This window comes from Oncorhynchus tshawytscha, linkage group LG16 (genome assembly GCF_018296145.1).
Source record: "Oncorhynchus tshawytscha isolate Ot180627B linkage group LG16, Otsh_v2.0, whole genome shotgun sequence".
NCBI lineage: Eukaryota > Metazoa > Chordata > Actinopteri > Salmoniformes > Salmonidae > Oncorhynchus > Oncorhynchus tshawytscha.
This window is the reverse complement of record NC_056444.1, coordinates 39,985,167-40,006,070: the sequence shown is the minus strand read 5'-3', so window position 1 is coordinate 40,006,070 and position 20,904 is coordinate 39,985,167. Positions and strand designations below refer to the sequence as shown.

General features: G+C 43.8%; 1 protein-coding gene across 3 annotated transcripts in view; it reads left to right on the top strand.

Moving 5' to 3' along the window:
* LOC112215648 (plexin domain-containing protein 2) overlaps positions 1–20,904 on the top strand; it is a 208,812-nt gene that overhangs the window by 51,558 nt on the left and 136,350 nt on the right. For all 3 annotated transcript variants that reach the window (XM_042299153.1, XM_042299154.1, XM_024374850.2), the window contains exon 2: positions 6,646–6,893. In XM_042299153.1, the coding sequence (XP_042155087.1) occupies positions 6,646–6,893 (248 nt within the window). The remainder of the gene's footprint in view (positions 1–6,645; positions 6,894–20,904) is intronic.

Sequence of the window (20,904 nt, the reverse complement as noted above, 5' to 3'; positions counted from 1 at the left end):
CTATAGAGCTGCTGCCAATACTGTTACAAAATCACTATTTTGTAGTTCTTCAAAGTAATTAAGGCATACTTTTATGACTGCTGAAGACCAACTATTAATTTAACCAACTAACTTTTTTTGTAGAAATGCCTCATAAAGCAACAGCTGCTCGCTGTATGGGATCAAGATGTGCATTCTTGTCCCTTCGGTTGCAGGCGTAAAAGAAACAGACCGGACAAGTAGATGCGCATGGGATTATGGTCATTGTTGTTAATTACAACGTTTTATGTGCTAAACTATGTCAAATATTGGCCTGTTGGAAACTACAACTTCCTACAACATTGCAGCAAGAGGCCAGATCTGATTTTATCTCTAGAGAAACTGTGCAGAAAAAAAACACAGGAAATGGAATTCAAATAATTGAACCATTGGTCAATTAGTTGTTTAAAAACCCCAAAATAGCAAAAATGTTGGTTAATCCCTCAGCACTGTACTTGGATAACCATGTATGTTCTCATCAGGTGATAGGGTCTGGTCAAACCGTTCTGTCTGACACCCCATCTGGACCTGTGGACATATCTGAGAAGGTTCAAGTTGTCTTGACACAGAGCACAGGCCATTTTTGCTGTTTGCTGCTGTCACTGACTGACAGAAAATAAAAGGAGTGTACATCTTTCCTCTCCTCCCTCCCCATCTAATTTTTGGGAAATAAACATCCAAGCAGTCACCCACTGTTTTTGTCTTCTATGTAATTATTTACCTTTATCTAGTATTCGTTTTCTACCAAGCAACGGCAGTGTCTGCACTCTGTGCCACGCTGGTTTTACTGATGTGTTTCATGGATTTCTGGCCTGTAGTATAGTGTTGATCTTGTGAATCGATATCCTGGATGAGCGATGCCAGACAGACCCATGAGGAGAGTTCGACTTCAGAACCCATACTCATAGAATACTTTGAACCTTTCTGTCACTCTCTTCTCCCTCAGTTCTCCCTTCTCCCTCCCTCAGGACAGAAAAGCTCTGTCCTTTTTTATTTTGGGGGGGCATTTTCTCCCCGTCACGCTGGCCTTTCCATCGCTCTCTCCCTCGCTCCCCTTTCTCTCACTCACTGACCCAGCCATAAGGGCCAAGCTCACTGTTTGTTTTCTTCATCGGGGGATTCATTAAGATTAATATATCAAGTAGACCTTGACTGTCATCCAGCGCGATCACCCGGCTCTCCCGTTGTGCTCAGAAACTTTAATGAGGACCAATTGGGGGGAGGAACTGTAGGGGGAAGGTTGTTTGCAGAGCCATTTTGCTTTTTACATCATCATCATTTCTGGCTTTTCCTGCTCGTGTTTCTAACTTCGCGCCTCAAGTCTGAGGTTATTTGCGGACATTTCCCAGGCCTCCAGCTGTGTCTGTGGATCATGACAGAGCACTTCTGACATCACCACCCACTGAAGGATCACTAATGAGGGGAACCCGCCGGAACGATTATAGAAATAATTGTCATTTACTCCCATTAAATTGGAATCATAATATTTGAAACCTCGTTCATTTCTAATGATTTCACACTGTGTGCAACCAATGACATTTCTCTGACTAGATGATTACCTTTAGCGGTTTTCTTCTAAATAGTTTTCAGAGGAAAGCACAAACTAAACTGTGGGAGAGCCCAGGAGGAGACACCCTTGAGTTTTCTGACCTCAATGATACTTCCTGATAGCCATGTTAAGGAGACTGACCGCTGTGCTCACAAGATCAGGCTGGTTTCTTCCTGGTTAAATAAAATCTAAATGAAACGGCACTGAGTTTTAGGTACATCAGTAGACCTTGTCTTATAGTGTCTTATAGGATATCTATGGCTTCTCAGCCCCACCTCAGATAGGTGCTCATGTGTCCAGGGTTTCTGTGGATACCCTAGGGCCCCAGGGTGGTGTCTCCAGGGTGCTTGGCAGGGGCTCCTGCTACATTGATGAAGCAGCTTTCAGTGGGAGAAGGGTGGAAAAGAAATCCCTGAAAAAGAGAGTTATACACAGCTTAGGAAACCAATGGAGCCTTTATGCCAAAAGGCTTTCCTCCAACATGCACTAACACACACACACACACACACACACACACGGAAGTGTACGGAAGTGTCCTGTCAGTGCCATTGAGTCAGATATACACCCAGAGAAAGGGGTCAACCAGAAGGACCCAAACACCCAAACAGAATGAAAAGAAGGGGGGCAGACAACGCCTTTACACTGTGATTTTATGATCTCCTAAATGTCCTTGAAAGCTGTAGGTTAAATCGAATTACAGTTCTTCTGGCATTTGTGGGTTAGTCGTGTTGACAGGCGTGAATCGGGCGAGAAGAGCCGCTCTTGAGAGTCACAGTGAAGGTATGCAGGGTATTCAGTGGGAGTGAAAGAGGAAAGGAGGGGAAAGATTTCCTCTCACACAAAAGCTAAAGGAACACACTCATCCAGGGGGAAGTCTCGTCCTGCTGCGAATGTATTTGTGGTGTTCCTCAGGGGTCCGTACTCTCCCCTCTGAAATGACTAACACAGTGAAAGTATTTCCTTGACAATGAAAGTTCTCAAACCCTAAATCAGTTGGGAGAAGTATCGAGCCATTACAGAGAGAGTGATGAACAGACCACAGCGCATGTTTTTTTTCTTCATGGTGACTCAGAGAGAGAGAGATTCTGTGAAAAATACAATACATTTGGTCAGGGTATCTTTTGTCCAGGCATGGTGTATTCTGAAGTTGTCATGGTCCCACCTGGCACCAGAGGGCTGCTGAGACCACCCTAGAGACTTTTATTGGACTCAGGTGTGTCTTATTGTTTCATGATTGAGTCCCTGCTAAAATAGGTGTGTTTTCTTTGGTCCTTTGCAGAAGCTTGAATTGTTTACAGTGTGTGTTCATTTCCTGAGTGAGTTTTTGAGACTTAGTGTTTGTTGTTTTTTTCAAGTGAATTGTGTTCATGCAGCTACCATATCTCAGTAAAGCATTATGTTTATCCTTAACTACTGATTCCTCATCTGGTCTCTTCTCTGCACCTGGGTCCAACCTTACTTCTGTTACGTGGCATTCTCTTTCGGCAACTTTCCACCATATACATTGACGTGTCTAACAAAGATCCTTTGGTGGCTAAGAAATAAGGTAAGTGTTCCTGGAATGTACAGTACAGGTTCCCTTTGGATCGGAATATACAGTGCTGGTTGCCAGGGAATCTCGCGAGCATCCATTGTCTAGGTAGACGTAGCTCATGAACTTGAGTTGGTTGGAGGCGACAGTGAGAGAGATGGAGAGTGGGGGCCTGAGAGCAAGAGAGGGAGAGGTGAGTGAATGCTTGGCTACAGGAGCAGTGTTAGACACCTAAGAAGAACATAATTGAGCTCTGCATAGCAAAGAGTAGCATGCTACGTGCTCCAAGCAGACATCGCTGACTAGACTCCATAATGAGAGGAGTGTTTTTAGCAACATGATCAGCATCCAAATTCCTTGAATTAAAGCACTTCTGGAAAGATTTGACTAACTGTATTGATAGTGTGACCTGTGGTTTGACATGATTATTATTACAGGGGTCAACGAGGACATGTACAGTACCAGTCAAATGGTTGGACACACCTACTCATTCCAGGGTTTTTCTTTATTTTGACTATTTTATACATTGTATAATAATAGTGCAGACATCAAAACTATGAAATAACACATATGGAATCACGTAGTGACCAAAAAGGTGTTAAATAAATCAAAATGTTTGAGATTCTTCAAAGTAGCCACCCTTTGTCTTGACAGCTTTGCACACTCTTGGCTTTCTCTCAACCAGCTTTATGAGGTAGTCACCTGGAATGCATTTCAATTAACAGGCGTGCCTTGTTAAAAGTTCATTTGTGGAATTTCTTTCCTTCTTAATGCTTTTGAGCCAATCAGTTGTGATATGACAAGGTAGGGGTGGTATACAGAAGATAGCCATATTTGGTTAAAGACCAAGTCCATATTACAGCAAGAACAGCTCAAATAAGCAAAAAGAGAAACGACAATCCATCATTACTCTAAGACATGAAGGTCAGTCAATGCGGAACATTTCAAGAAATGTAAACGTTTCTTCAAGTGCAGTCGCAAAAACCATCAAGCGCTATGATGAAATTGGCTCTCATGAGGATCGCCACAGGAAAGGAACACCCAGAGTTACCTCTGCTGCAGAGGCTCAGTTCATTAGAGTTACCAGCCTCAGAAATTGCAACCCAAATAAATTCTTCACAGAGTTCAAGTAACAGACAAATCTCAACATCAACTGTTCAGAGGAGACTGCGTGAATCAGGCCTTCATGGCCGAATTGCTGCAAAGAAACCACTACTAAAGGACACCAATAAGAAGAAGATACTTGATTGGGCCAAGAAACACGAGCAATGGACATTAGACCAGTGTAAATCTGTGCTTTGGTCTGATGATTCCAAAATGTATATTTTTGGTTCCAACCACCGTGTCTTTGTGAAATGCAGAGTAGGTGAACGGATGATCTCTGCATGTGTGGTTCCCACCGTGATGCATGGAGTAGGAGGTGTGATGGTCTGGGGTGCTTTGCTGATAAAACTGACTGTGATTTATTTTTAATTCAAGACACACTTAACCAGCATGGCTACCACAGCATTCTGCAGATATACGCCATCCCATCTGTTTGCGCTTGGTGGGACAATAGACCGTGACCCCACACACCTTCAGGCTGTGTAAGGGCTATTTGATCAAGAAGGAGAGTGATAGAGTGATGCATCAGATGACCTGGTGTCCACAATCACCCAACATCAACCAAATTGAGATGGTTTGGGATGAGTTGGATGACAGTGAAGGAAAAGCAGGCAAGTGCTCAGAATATGTGTGAACTCCTTCAAGACTGCAGGAAAATCATTCAGGTGAAGCTGGTTGAGAGAAAGCCAAGAGTGTGGAAAGCTGTCATCAAGGTAATGGGTGGCTACTTTGAAGAATCTCAAATATAAAATATACTTGGATTGGTTTAACACTTTTTTTGGTTACTACATGATTCCATATGTGTTATTTCATAGTTTTCATGTCTTCACTATTATTTTGAGAATGTAGAAAAAAAAAAAAAAGAAACCCTTGAATGAGTAGATGTGTCCCAACTTTTGACTGGTACTGTACATGTCCTGGTTGACCCCTGTAATCATAATCATGTCAAACCACATATCAAACCTGTATATTACAGTACATTTGGACGTATGCGCTGTGTAGTGTTCTCAGCACTAACTTTGGAATTGTTGCAGTTCTTCCTGCGTGTGCGTGAGAGAGTTAGTTAGTCTCCCTGTTCTTGTCTTTGCAGCAACTGGTCTCTGGGCTGTTTGCTCTGTGGATGCTCATTACAGAGTGAATCTCTCAGCATCCACTTTGCGTGCACTAACACACCTGCTTGTCTCTGGGGAGAAGACAAAATGAGAGACAGCCGTGGACACAAGTCAGCAACAGAGGAAACACAGCACCTCCTGCTCTCCTGGGGAACACTGCTGGTCTCTGAGAGATGTTGTGTGTTTTTACATTTCATTAGCATAGCTGTAATGACCTTTAATGGTCAGGCAGGCTTAGAACCAACTTCAGGTCTGGGAACTTACATTTTAGTTGGGAAAGTGATTAAAAGGACAAACCTAGGCTAGGCTCTAGGACACATTGAAGTGATAATCTGCCTTATGTTGTGTGTGTGTGTGCCTGTGAGTGTTGTGCGTGTGTGCCCTGTCCTCACTGTGCCACGTTTGAACACAGGGAACCAACTGCCATCTGCAGAGAGAAAGCAGTCAGTCAGCACAGCAGTCTGGAACTGTACTCAAGTGTCTGTGTCTAATAACACTGCAGCTTCTCTCATGTCTTCAGTTTACTACCTCAGTGCATTAGGGATGATAAGGTATGACAATTGGCCCTGGGATTTTTCTCAACACATGACCTAACCAGCTATAACTTGGGCCCAGAGTTTTTCCTGACCAGTGTTTGTCGTGGTCCTGGACAGGTCCCATGTTCAGGAACAACTCCAGGTACTAGGTGTGACTGTGGGCCTCTGGTGTGTCTAAAACGGCTTCACTGCTAATATGCACCTGTTTCATCCGAAGTAGTATAATTTCTCCATAAAGCAACGAGGAATAGTCCATTGAGATAGTGAATTATGAGAGTGGCAGACAATTAATGACCCGACCAGAGTTTTGGCTCCACCACTGAACCTCTGCCTTGTTGACCTTAAAAATATGATTTTTCTATGTAATTACGCTGCTACGCTCCACTGGTGTACAATATAGTTTCTCATTCCAGTCTGACTACTTAAAAAAAAAAAATAATAATTTTTAAAAAGTAAATCGTTGAGAACATCTTGGTATACAAATGATACTGAGGAGAGAGCGGAGTGATTGCGATATTAAAGGAGTTGTATTGTCATCACCTTTTCCATTTCAGAGCAAAGAAAAATATTGGATATGATAACAAATGGCTCCTGGCTTTTAAATAAATGTGAATCATTTTAATATATAGTCAATTTTGTACATATATTTATTCTTTATATTATCTGCTGCTTCTGCAAAAGATAATGGGGATCCAAATAAACAAATAAATATACCTATAATATGTCACTGCAACAAGCCTGTTCCTCTTGTACTCATCTCCCCTCCTCCTCTCTCTCTCTCTCTGTGCACCCCAGGGGACTCCTACTCCTACGTGCAAGGGCAGCCTCTGGCTAAGGAGGACATGGCGGTTGATGTGAAGCTGTACAGTCACCGGTGGAGGAGGTGGCTGTCCCCAGAACAGCCACGTAACAGGGACAGCAACAGGGCCAGCCAGGACCAAGAGCAGGGTCAGGATCAGGGTCAAGACCAACCTGATGGGGGTTTCCCAGGCCTGCTCTCAGCAGAGGACAGCCAGGACACTGACAACAGCTCCCAGATAGAGGTACAGTCCATGAACAGTGTTACCCCAACCCAAGGAGGGCCGGCCTCCCTACATACCTCTGTTGTCCCCCTTTAAAAAAAAGAAAAGTGGTTCAATTGTTTTGTGTTTTTATAGATTTTTCCCACACAACACAAACATGAACACCAACAAACAGAATAGACCCTAAATGGATTACTATTGATTTGAACTGAACGTTTGGTGTTTGTAGCACTGAATGTTACTTCATGGGGCCTGGTGTTCTGCCAAGGAAAAACTATTTTGGGGAAACACTTGGGCGCACAGAGTGAACACCCCAGATCATCTGAGACAGGAAGGAAGAATGTCAGATGTTCTCTGTTAGGTCTCTATTAGAATATGAACACAGGTTAAACTGCCTTAGTTCCTCAATACCCTTCAATCTAAAACTACTCCGAAACATATTCCCTGGCAACTCCCCAAGGAGAGAAAATAGACCTCCCTAGAACAGAGTGATTAGATGATGATAAAAAACTGGACTAGGGGCGCTTTTGGCAGATGAATACTTAATATCTAATTAACGCCCAGCACATCCCCCAAGTAGATATTCATCCTAAACGTCTATGTGCGGACTGAGGGTGAGTCACATTAAAGCACCTCAGAAAGAGGCTAGGTCCCAAAATAGCACCCTATACCCTACAAAGTGCACTACTTTTGACCAGAGCCCTATGTGGCCTGGCCAAAACGAGTACACTATATAGGGAATTAGGTGCATTTGGGATGAAGCCCAGAACAACAGATTAACTTAGACCTCGTTGACCTTCTCGACAGTCACAAAATATGGAGATTAATTGCTGGCTCTTGGTCTGTCACTCCGTCCCCATGAAACGAAATAAAAGGCAAGAACCTGGGTCCCTTGTTATTGTTCATACTAGCCCAGCTCAGCGCTGCAGCCTAGCACTCAGGTGTTTAGTCGTAACGATGGCGGTGGCGCATCTGGTCCAGACAGATTATTAAATCACCCCGTGCCTTCTAATCATCTCAGGTCTACAGCCCCAGTGTCGCTTCGTGTGATAACAGACGACACGTTGATCACTCCACACACACACACACACACACACAAATGCACCCACCCACCCGCACACATACACATGTGTGCACACACACACACACACACGCATGCACACACACACACACTCACTCCCTGTTTTCTTCCCTCTTCCTGGGCTCATTTATCGTTGCGTTGTGTGTCTGGGACAGCGTCGGCTTTTAGCACAAATACCCCGTCATTTCCTCTGTCATGTCACCCCCACCACCATAGTCTCACTCCCACTTCACCCCACCTCCCCCTTCCAGTATGCCTCTCAAGAGGAAGGCTAAAGTCTTTTATATTCACATCCTTAGATTAATAAGAGGCTGCTGACACCTTCCTTCCGGCCCAGCTCTGGTCTGACTATCAATACTCACTCGGCAAAAACTGGTTGAATCAATGTCGTTTCCATGTAATTTCAACCCCCAAAATGTGATGATGTTGAATCAACTGATTGGATTTGCAAAGAGTCATCAATGTAAGGGAATTTCGTCTTTTTTTTTTCACCCAACTTTTAACCCAAATCTAATGACACGGTGACATTTTTTTGTTGATTTCACATTAAATTCACTTTAGGTGTGAACTCGACCAACTGTAAATCAAAACTAGACGTTGAACTGACATCTGTGCCCAGTGGGAAAGGGACTGTCTCATCTCGTCCGAGATATGACCAGAAGGAAGGGAAGAAAGGATGGTGTCTTTAGTAAAGGAGGGGAGGAATAGAGTGAGCATTCATCATCATAGGTGGGAATATTTTTATCATCGGTTTCTTTTACTTTGCTGAAATGCTTGGAAACTCCCAGCACCGCAATAAATCTGTTTGTCAGAATCTCTTAGAGATGACAGAGACATTCTCCTTGGAGCCTAGGATCACTGCAACCGATCAAACGAACCAGATTATGTGTCTGCATGTGTATAAAAGGTGTCCTCAGGTAAACCCAATGACATTCAGGTGTGCTGCAAAGCGTTGGAATGAGCTAACATTAAAACAATTTGAATTAACCTCGTAATCCAGCTTTTCTCTATAGGTCCTTATCAATAAAACCTCACAATACGGTGCAGAACATTTTGATTTGACTGCTGGGGAGCAAGGAGACCCCCCAGCTCCGCCAAAACCATTGACAACTATGTGCCATTTTCAAGGGATTGCTTAATAAATGTTATAACTATTTGGTTTTAATATCATCACCTCTTGAAGAGGATAGTCAGAACTACAGTTCCCATTATTCCACATTTAGTTCTATCATCAGATTTATACAGCAAGTAACTGCATACCTTTCATCATCAGTAAATATCAATTGATCATGTGTTTTCAGATATGTGAGGGTAGACATGTCCATTTGGTGTGACTAGCTAGCTAGCTAAGCAAACAACGTGTCATTTAGCTTTCTTCATCAGCGATTAGGCTTTTAGAAAGAGCTTGATGTCGGCAAGTCCTCGTCCTGGTAAAGTTGCCAGTCAGACTACTGTCATCACCACTATAGATGGAAAGCAAATCAAACAATATTTGGATATAGCCATCTAGTTTATCTCCTGAAAGTTAGATTGTTAACTAGCTATATTGATGTTATCTGTTATTAGCTAGCCAGCCAATTTGACATGGCCCATCAATCAATAGCCTATCATGTCTGTCAGCACTGCAGCAATTGTGATTAAACATGTTGAATGTTGAAAAGGGGATAATGTCGGCTAACTTCGCTAGGTAGGCCTACGTTGGCTGGAGTAAAAAGTACATTAGGTCTCCTTTATCACTATGGTTAGTCAACTGTACAAGGTTTCTACCGGTAGCTTGCGAAGTAAAACTGATCAGCTAACAGTACATCGGCAAATGCGCCTTTCTGCTGCTTGACAGACAGAGTGCACAATGGATGGGAAATGAACCTAAACCCCCCCCATACTTGTCAGGTATATTTATCTTTCTATTTTATACTTTCTATTCTATTTTCAAGTCCAATTAATGGTGGCCAATATCGAGAGATATCGTGAGGCTGCCCTACGCATCTGGAAATGACATGATCAATTGATGGTTTGCTGATCATGAAAAGTATGGAGGTACTTGCTGTATAACTCCGGTGATAGAGCTCAATGGGTACAATTGTTTTGCATGGAATAATCATACGTTTGTGGTTCTGACTATGGTCTTCAAGAGGTGATGATATTAAAAACAAATAGTTAACATTTATTTCACAATCCCTTGAAAACGGCGCGCAGATGTCAATGGTTTTAGCGGTGTAGCTCCCTCCAGTAACCACGAGCACAACTGTTCCTTGATTTTTAACTGTCGGTTTTATTCTGCAGTTCTAGTCAGAATTATCACCTCCCGTGAGAACTATAAAGTAAATGAAAATACAGTTAAGCACACTCTTACAACTTTCTTGTCGTATGAGTGACTTATTAGCTTGGTATAACTCCAAAGTGCTTTACATACATAAAAACAGTTTAGCAGGAGATATAACGGTATCAGATTGAACACACGAATAAAGGACAAATACCTCATTGGCTGCTTATTACAGAAGGGAGGAAATCCAAAACCTTCACACTTCTTATTCCTGACATGAATTCACACTTCTTCCTTAATTATTATAACGTTACCATCCTAACATACACACTTCAACCGAAGACACAAAAAAACCTAGCTAACAGGCTTCCCGGGTGGCGCAGTGGTCTAAGGCACTGCATCGTAATGTGCCACCAGAGACTTTGGGTTCGAGCCCAGGCTAGCGTTGTCCGGGTTAGGGAGGGTTTGGCCGGCAGGGATATCCTTGTCTCATCACTGGGTGCAGTGCATGCTGACCAGGTCGCTAGGTGCACAGTGTTTCCTCTGACACATTGGTGCGGCTGGCTTCCGGGTTGGATGCGTGCTGTGTTAAGAAACAGTGTGGCTTGGTTGTGTTTCGGAGGACGCATGGCTCTCGACCTTCGTCTCTCCCGAGCCCGTACAGGAGTTGTAGCGATGAGACAAGACAGTAACTACTAACAATTGGATACCATGAAATTGGGGAGAAAAAAGGGGGTAAAATTATTCTTTTTTTTAAACCTAGCTTAAACAGCGTGGGATTGCCTTCACTCCAAAAGTGTGTTGCTACGATAATAATCCCCGTTACAATAGTTGTTAGCCACGTAGTTCCGCTTGTCTCATCATTTCCCCCGCATAGTGAACACATAAACAATTCAAACAAAAAACAACAAACAACAACATAGACTGACAGATTAATTGTCAGTTACTAAGCGGAGCTGGGGGTCTCCTTGCCCCCCCAACAGACAAATAGAATGCTCTGCACCTTATTGTGACCTTTTATTGATATCGACACATTGATTGTGTGACGAATTTCTCGTTCGTTGTTACGAGTAGCAAAGCACTGAACCAGTAAGTACTTGTTGTTGGAAGTACAAACCATTGGTTTGTTGTAGTGTTGCACCCTCACGGCGCCAACAGAGATGGCCGCCTCGCTTCGCGTTCCTAGGAAACTATGCAGTTTTTTGTTTTTTTACGTGTTATTTCTTACATTGGTACCCCAGGTCATCTTAGGTTTCATTACATACAGTCGAGAAGAACTACTGAATATAAGATCAGCGTCAACTCACCATCAGTACGACCAAGAATATGTTTTTCGCGACGCGGATCCTGTGTTCTGCCTTACAAACAGGACAACGGAGTGGATCCTATGCAGCGACCCAAAAAAACGACTCCGAAAGAGAGGGAAACGAAGCGGTCTTCTGGTCAGACTCCGGAGACGGTCACACCGTGCACCACTCCCTAGCATTCTTCTTGCCAATGTCCAGTCTCTTGACAACAAGGTTGATGAAATCCGAGCAAGGGTAGCATTCCAGAGGGACATCAGAGACTGTAACGTTCTCTGCTTCACGGAAACATGGCTCACTGGAGAGACGCTATCCGAAGCGGTGCAGCCAACGGGTTTCTCCACGCATCGCGCCGACAGAAACAAACATCTTTCTGGTAAGAAGAGGGGCGGGGGCGTATGCCTTATGGCCAACGTGACATGGTGTGATGAAAGAAACATACAGGAACTCAAATCCTTCTGTTCACCTGATTTAGAACTCCTCACAATCAAATGTAGACCGCATTATCTACCAAGAGAATTCTCTTCGATTATAATCACAGCCGTCTATATCCCCCCCCAAGCAGACACATCGATGGCTCTGAACAAACTTTATTTAACTCTTTGCAAACTGGAATCCATTTATCCGGAGGCTGCATTCATTGTAGCTGGGGATTTTAACAAGGCTAATCTGAAAACAAGACTCCCTAAATTTTATCAGCATATCGATTGCGCAACCAGGGGTGGAAAGACCCTGGATCATTGTTACTCTAACTTCCGCGACGCATATAAGGCCCTGCCCCTACCCCCTTTCGGAAAAGCTGACCACGACTCCATTTTGTTGATCCCTGCCTACAGACAGAAACTAAAAAAAGAAGCTCCCACGCTGAGGTCTGTTCAACGCTGGTCCGACCAAGCTGACTCCACACTCCAAGACTGCTTCCATCACGTGGACTGGGAGATGTTTCGTATTGCGTCAGATAACAACATTGACGAATACGCTGATTCGGTGTGCGAGTTCATTAGAACGTGCGTTGAAGATGTCGTTCCCATAGCAACAATTAAAACATTCCCTAACCAGAAACCGTGGATTGATGGCAGCATTCGTGTGAAACTGAAAGCGCAAACCACTGCTTTTAATCAGGGCAAGGTGTCTGGTAACATGACCGAATACAAACAGTGCAGCTATTCCCTCCGCAAGGCTATCAAACAAGCTAAGCGCCAGTACAGAGACAAAGTAGAATCTCAATTCAACGGCTCAGACACAAGAGGCATGTGGCAGGGTCTACAGTCAATCACGGACTACAGGAAGAAATCCAGCCCAGTCACGGACCAGGATGTCTTGCTCCCAGGCAGACTAAATAACTTTTTGCCCGCTTTGAGGACAATACAGTGCCACTGACACGGCCTGCAACGAAAACATGCGGTCTCTCCTTCACTGCAGCCGAGGTGAGTAAGACATTTAAACGTGTTAACCCTCGCAAGGCTGCAGGCCCAGACGGCATCCCCAGCCGCGCCCTCAGAGCATGCACAGACCAGCTGGCCGGTGTGTTTACGGACATATTCAATCAATCCCTATACCAGTCTGCTGTTCCCACATGCTTCAAGAGGGCCACCATTGTTCCTGTTCCCAAGAAAGCTAAGGTAACTGAGCTAAACGACTACCGCCCCGTAGCACTCACATCCGTCATCATGAAGTGCTTTGAGAGACTAGTCAAGGACCATATCACCTCCACCCTACCTGAAACCCTAGACCCACTCCAATTTGCTTACCGCCCAAATAGGTCCACAGATGATGCAATCTCAACCACACTGCACACTGCCCTAACCCATCTGGACAAGAGGAATACCTATGTGAGAATGCTGTTCATCGACTACAGCTCGGCATTCAACACCATAGTACCCTCCAAGCTCGTCATCAAGCTCGAAACCCTGGGTCTCGACCCGCCCTGTGCAACTGGGTACTGAACTTCCTGATGGGCCGCCCCCAGGTGGTGAGGGTAGGCAACAACATCTCCTCCCCGCTGATCCTCAACACTGGGGCCCCACAAGGGTGCGTTCTGAGCCCTCTCCTGTACTCCCTGTTCACCCACGACTGCGTGGCCACGCACGCCTCCAACTCAATCATCAAGTTTGCGGATGACACAACAGTGGTAGGCTTGATTACCAACAACGACGAGACGGCCTACAGGGAGGAGGTGAGGGCCCTCGGAGTGTGGTGTCAGGAAAATAACCTCACACTCAACGTCAACAAAACTAAGGAGATGATTGTGGACTTCAGGAAACAGCAGAGGGAACACCCCCATCCACATCGATGGAACAGTAGTGGAGAGGGTAGCAAGTTTTAAGTTCCTCGGCATACACATCACAGACAAACTGAATTGGTCCACTCACACAGACAGCATCGTGAAGAAGGTGCAGCAGCGCCTCTTCAACCTCAGGAGGCTGAAGAAATTCGGCTTGTCACCAAAAGCACTCACAAACTTCTACAGATGCACAATCGAGAGCATCCTGGCGGGCTGTATCACCGCCTGGTATGGCAACTGCACCGCCCTCAACCGTAAGGCTCTCCAGAGGGTAGTGAGGTCTGCACAACGCATCACCGGGGGCAAACTACCTGCCCTCCAGGACACCTACACCACCCGATGCTACAGGAAGGCCATAAAGATCATCAAGGACATCAACCACCCGAGCCACTGCCTGTTCACCCCGCTGTCATCCAGAAGGCGAGGTCAGTACAGGTGCATCAAAGCTGGGACCGAGAGACTGAAAAACAGCTTCTATCTCAAGGCCATCAGACTGTTAAACAGCCACCACTAACATTGAGTGGCTGCTGCCAACACACTGTCAATGACACTGACTCAACTCCAGCCACTTTAATAATGGGAATTGATGGGAAATGATGTAAATATATCACTAGCCACTTTAAACAATGCTACCTTATATAATGTTACTTACCCTACATTATTCATCTCATATGCATACGTATATACTGTACTCTATATCATCGACTGCATCCTTATGTAATACATGTATCACTAGCCACTTTAACTATGCCACTTGGTTTACATACTCATCTCATATGTATATAGTGTACTCGATATCATCTACTGTATCTTGCCTATGCTGCTTTGTACCATCACTCATTCATATATCCTTATGTACATATTATTTATCCCCTTACACTGTGTATAAGACAGTAGTTTTTTGGAATTGTTAGTTAGATTACTTGTTCGTTATTACTGCATTGTCAGAACTAGAAGCACAAGCATTTCGCTACACTCGCATTAACATCTGCTAACCATGTGTATGTGACAAATAAAATTTGATTTGATTTGATTTGTGTTGTTGTTGTTTTAACTGGTGATATTGCTGTAACTATATTAACTACATTAATTAGGTGAATGTGGTGGTGATGATTATCACAATCACGCCATGTTAAATTCCACATTACCTTGTCAAAGACTGGAGCAGCTCCTCAGAACGAAGCAGCTGTCATGCCCTGATCTGTTTCACCTGTTCCTGTGATTGTCTCCACCCCCTCCAGGTGTCACTTATTTTCCCTAGTGTATTTATCCCTGTGTTTCCTGTCTCTCTGTGCTAGTTCGTCTTGTATGTTTAGTCAAGTCAACCAGCGTGTTTTTCCCATACTCCTTTTGCTATTCTCCTTTTCCAGTCCTCCCAGTTTTGACCCTGTTTCTGGACTCCATACGCACCTGCCTTACCATTCTGCCTGCCTTGTCTGCCACTCTGTATCTCCTGGACTCTGATCTGGTTTTGACCTTTTCGCCTGTCCACGACCATTCTCTTGCCTACTCCTTTGGATTAATAAACATTGTAAGACTCCAACCACCTGCCTCCTGTGCAGCATGTCAACAAACATACACACAGACAAGTCTCAGTATAAATATAATACCACTCATTGGATGTTAGATTATGTCTTATTGCCACACTCCTTAGTTAGTTTATTTAAGCGTATAAACCTCTTCCACTACCATAATTTTTTTTGCGGGAGAGATTAGTGTTTTAATGTATGTGTTGTGACGTTATATGCAATTTAAATCAAGTTTGATTTGCTTTGATTCAAAGCAAGTACACAATTTCCCTTCATGAAAATGACACTTTCTAGTTCTATATATACTGTTCCGTTATATCTTCCTGGCACACAGTATAGTGAAGGCCAAGACCATAAAACCCAGGTCAAGCTATTACAACTACTCAGCCTCCTTTCCTGTCATGTTTCCTCCTCTGAACTGACTGTGTGTATGGCCAAATAAATCAAGGAAGTGTTCAAGTTTTAAGTATGCCTCGGTGGTTTATTATCACATATTGCCCTATAAATGTCAGTTACCAGGAGCATGCACTATACTGTACGTTCTGTTTCTGTGATTACAAGAGATTGTGCACTCGCTGTGTTGTTAGCGTAGCTTAGCCTCTTTCGCTGCATGGGGAGTTGTTTGATGAAGTGCTGCTTTTTGATGTCTGTCCAGCCAGGGTCATATTCATGAATGCACATCTTAGCAAAACTATTTTGTAATAGAAAACAAGCGTTGCTTTTTGGAGGATTTCATGTAGCCCCCCCTCCCTATTTTGGCCCTCGTGGTGGATACAACCCTGGTCTGTGCTGTCTGTGTCTGATTGCTCAAAATAATCCCAGGGGAGGTTTGCATATTACATTATCCATGTCTGTTTAGTTGGAGATAGAGCGCGAGGGAAAGGAATCCCTCCGGGAATTGACTTGGCTCTTACATTTTTCATTGCTTCATTTGATTTCCTTCTCATATTCAGTTGCAGAACAATGCTTTTAGTGTGATGCTTTTACAGTGCCTTTTATTAAAAGATTATCTGCGAGCGATGAATTGCTAAATGAATGTTTAATATACTTCAGTATATGACAGTATCAGGAAATAGCTTAATTCATGCTGATTGGTGTCAGTACTACTAGTTGGTTGACTGCAGTACTCAGCACAGTTATTGCTCTCCAAGCTGAACCTGCAGGTCTGCCTTGACCTTAGCCTGCCTACTCTCTCTCACTGTCCCACCTGTGGAGTGTGTCTCTCTCTGCCAGACCTTCCTCTACTGTGGTTGCTAGCATAGCAGTGCTAACACGCTGTTTTTTTTAGCCCTTTTTCTCCCCAATTTCATGGTATCCAATTGTTTTTTAGTAGCTACTATCTTGTCTCATCGCTACAACTCCCGTACGGGCTCGGGAGAGACGAAGGTTGAAAGTCATGCGTCCTCCGATACACAACCCAACCAAGCCGCACTGCTTCTTAACACAGCGCGCATCCAACCTGGAAGCCAGCCACACCGATGTGTCGGAGGAAACACCGTGCACCTGGCAACCTTGTTTAGCGCACACTGCGCCCGGTCCGCCACAGGAGTCGCTGGTGCGCGATGAGACAAGGATATCCCTACCGGCCAAGCCCTCCCTAACCCGGACGACGCTAGGCCAATTGTGCGTCGCCCCACGGACCTCCCGGTCGCAGCTGGTTACGACAGAGCCTGGGCGCGAACCCAGAGTCTCTGGTGGCAGAGCTGCAGTACAGCGCCCTTAACCACTGCGCCACCCGGGAGGCCCCCAACACGCTATAATTGATTTTTCTATCAGCCTCCAACGCATCTTGTGGCTAAAGCACTGGAAGTCAATATCTTGAGATGAAGGAAGTTGCCAATATCGTGTTAGTTAGGGATGGATCGACATTTATAGAATTGTTACCTGGAGGAAAATGAGGGTGGGTCATGCTTTTTCAATTTCAGTCAAGGGGAGGGTTTAGTATTTATTTTTTTAATCTTGTCCAGAGGAGGGTCATGTAATTGATGAAATTCCAATATTTCTCAGTGTTTTAGAATGAGTTGCTTATTAGGCTGAGCGCCGCAATATCAAGGCTATTTAGTGTGGTCTCAATCGAATGATCCATACCCTATAGGCTACGAAGTGCACGCTCGGAGAAGCACAGATCAAAGTTCTATTTCTAAGGTAGCTACTGGGATGGTGTAAATACAGCTAGGCTGCATTACACACGGCAATGAATATTGTAACACTGAGCTCCGGCCTGCTCTGCTCTTGCTGATGAAATAGGGTTTGGTGTGCTGCCTAACAATTGACTGTGCTGTGTTGGCCTACAGTGGCAGTTCAGGAGGAGAGTCAAAGGCTTCTTCCAAAGGTTTTATTTATTAGGCCTATTCCAAAAGATCTTGCGCGAGGACTAGCCTAGAGCTTGCTACTACTATAGTTGATTTGATTAAAAACAATATGTTACTTGCTCATGGTGTGTTTATGAGAGTTCTTAACCTCGCAAATTCGGGTCGGCATAATTCATTTCAATCGTCATCCATAGATTTGTCGGTTAATTCCTCCACCCACTATGCACTCTTTAAATGGTCTACTTCCGTGTCAGTCAAGGAATGCTAAGTTAAAACCAAAACTCGAATTGAGGGGGTATGAGAAGGTATGCCATAGGCAATGTTCCCTCTAATTTCTTGGGGCACTAAGCACATTTTAGGTCTTGTGAGCGGAAACTTGAACATTGTGAGACTTTTTTGCAACTTCCGGTGTACATTTAGAGTGAACACTGAGGCTGTACCCTTACAGTTTTAGACAGTAGCCAATAGGCTATTGTGGCTATTTGAGCATAATGTACAGTTGTTCTACCAACAAAACTAATGGAGCAAATCTCAAATCTCAAAACATTTTCACATGGAAATAGCTTTTGATTTCTATGATATAGCCTACAGTAGCCTATATGTGGTGTTAAATACAGGCCTACATTGCATAATTTTTAAATTGTTTTTACATTATAAACGGCTTGACATTAATTAAATATTTTTAACTTGGTCTGTAACACAATGGGCCAAATAGGTGACTGTAAATTGAATTATATTGTGTTGTATGGCACAAGACACCACTTTACAAAATACAATTAATTACTATTAACATACAGAGAATTAGACAATGTACATTAGCCTACCCGTCTGCCCGTGGCCACGCACGCCTCTAACTCAATCATCAAGTTTGCGGACGACACAACAGTGGTAGGCTTGATTACCAACAACGACGAGACGGCCTACAGGGAGGAGGTGAGGGCCCTCGGAGTGTGGTGTCAGGAAAATAACCTCACACTCAACGTCAACAAAACTAAGGAGATGATTGTGGACTTCAGGAAACAGCAGAGGGAACACCCCCCTATCCACATCGATGGAACAGTAGTGGAGAGGGTAGCAAGTTTTAAGTTCCTCTGCATACACATCACAGACAAACTGAATTGGTCCACCCACACAGACAGCATCGTGAAGAAGGCGCAGCAGCGCCTCTTCAACCTCAGGAGGCTGAAGAAATTTGGCTTGTCACCAAAAGCACTCACAAACTTCTACAGATGCACAATCGAGAGCATCCTGGCAGGCTGTATCACCGCCTGGTACGGCAACTGCTCCGCCCACAACCGTAAGGCTGAGGTCTGCACAACGCATCACCGGGGGCAAACTACCTGCCCTCCAGGACACCTACACCACCCGATGTTACAGGAAGGCCATAAAGATCATCAAGGACAACAACCACCCGAGCCACTGCCTGTTCACCCCGCTATCATCCAGAAGGCGAGGTCAGTACAGGTGCATCAAAGCAGGGACCGAGAGACTGAAAAACAGCTTCTATCTCAAGCCATCAGACTGTTAAACAGCCACCACTAACATTGAGTGGCTGCTGCCAACATACTGACTCAACTCCAGCCACTTTAATAATGGAAATTGATGTAAAAATGTATCACTAGCCACATTAAACTATGCCACTTTATGTTTATATACCCTACATTACTCATCGCATATGTATATACTGTACTCTATACCATCTACTGCATCTTGCCTATGCCATTCTGTACCATCACTCATTCATATATCTGTATGTACATATTCTTTATCACTTGTGTGTATAAGGTAGTAGTTGTGGAATTGTTAGGTTAGATTACTCGTTGGTCAATACTGCATTGTTGGAACTAGAAGCACAAGCATTTCGCTACGCTCGCATTCACATCTGCTAACCATGTGTATGTGACAAATAAAATTGGATTTGATTTGCTGGATATATTCCTGACTCCAGTCTTGCAAGGTTAGATTTGTTTTGTTGCATTAAAAAAGGGGCTGATATAATGTTGATTCGATCAGCAACAACAAAAACGTTGATCTATATAGTGCAAACTAATAGGGTTCAATCTCCTGTGTCTCTGCGCAGCATGGCATTTATTCTGTGCAGCAGTCCTGGAGGAAGTGCGCGCAGGCTCACAGTCTAGAGGGAACATTGGCCATAGGCCTACCTTTTTTATTAAAGAAAATGTCCAAAGCACAGGCCTACCCCTTATTAGTTTAAGAAAATCAAATGCAACAGTGAGCTATATCAGCACTTTGGTCTGCAATGCTTTATGTTACAAACAGTATGTAAAATACCCGGGGAAAGACGTGACTCAGAGGGGATTTCATTGTTTAATTTCTTTAACATTCTGAGGCTGAGCTACAAACTTTTTTATCCGAGGATAATTTTTTTTGTTGACTTTGCTTGGGAAGTAATCTAATTATGTCACTATCAATTGATTTAAGCTATTCACTTTCTGTACCATAGAAGATGTTTAAACCCAGACAGCTTTTTAGGGAAACCCTTGTGACCTTCTCTTGTTGGGTTAAGCCATGGAAGAAGAGTAGCCAGCAGTTAAAGCTTAGATTAGAGTAGGCCTACTCTGTCTGGGTTGGAAAGATAGACCTAACTTTTGAAAGTACCATGCTCAGATTCCTAATGACTTCTCAGATTAAATTATTTGCAAACAGGGACAGTTTCATTGCAAAAAAGGCATGCTGATTTGGCATTGGAGAAATATGATGAGATGAACACATAGGTCTATGTCGCTGTCCACTCTTAGCCTGTATTTTCCATCATTTGTGTGGTATTAATAAGGATTTTGCTAAGATATAAAAACGTAGAATTACATTACATTTTTATAAAATACAATGATATAAAGGAGATAATTCCACCCCTACTCTTGTCCACGGTAGTCTGTGAACCTACAACCTTCTGTCCCGCAACCCTGTGTGCTATCAAAATTCTTGCGTTGCCATGTAATGCTTACAAGATGAAGAACAGTTCCTAAAACTGCATGTCTAAGGCTCTGGTCTGGCCAAGAAGTGAGGCCAAACATTCCCTGCTATCCACTTTGTTTTAATTATGATTTTTGGTATTGGGGAATGGTCATGTTTTTTTTTCAAGTGTTCAGCTAGGGTTTAGGTCAAATATATTTTGCTGAAGGAAGGGCCATCCATTTCCATTTCAGACAGGTCAGATTTTCTCCATGTACCCCTTATTATAAATAATTCACTCCCCTTAGTTCCCTTGGGTCCATTTCACAGTTCAGGTAGGGACAAG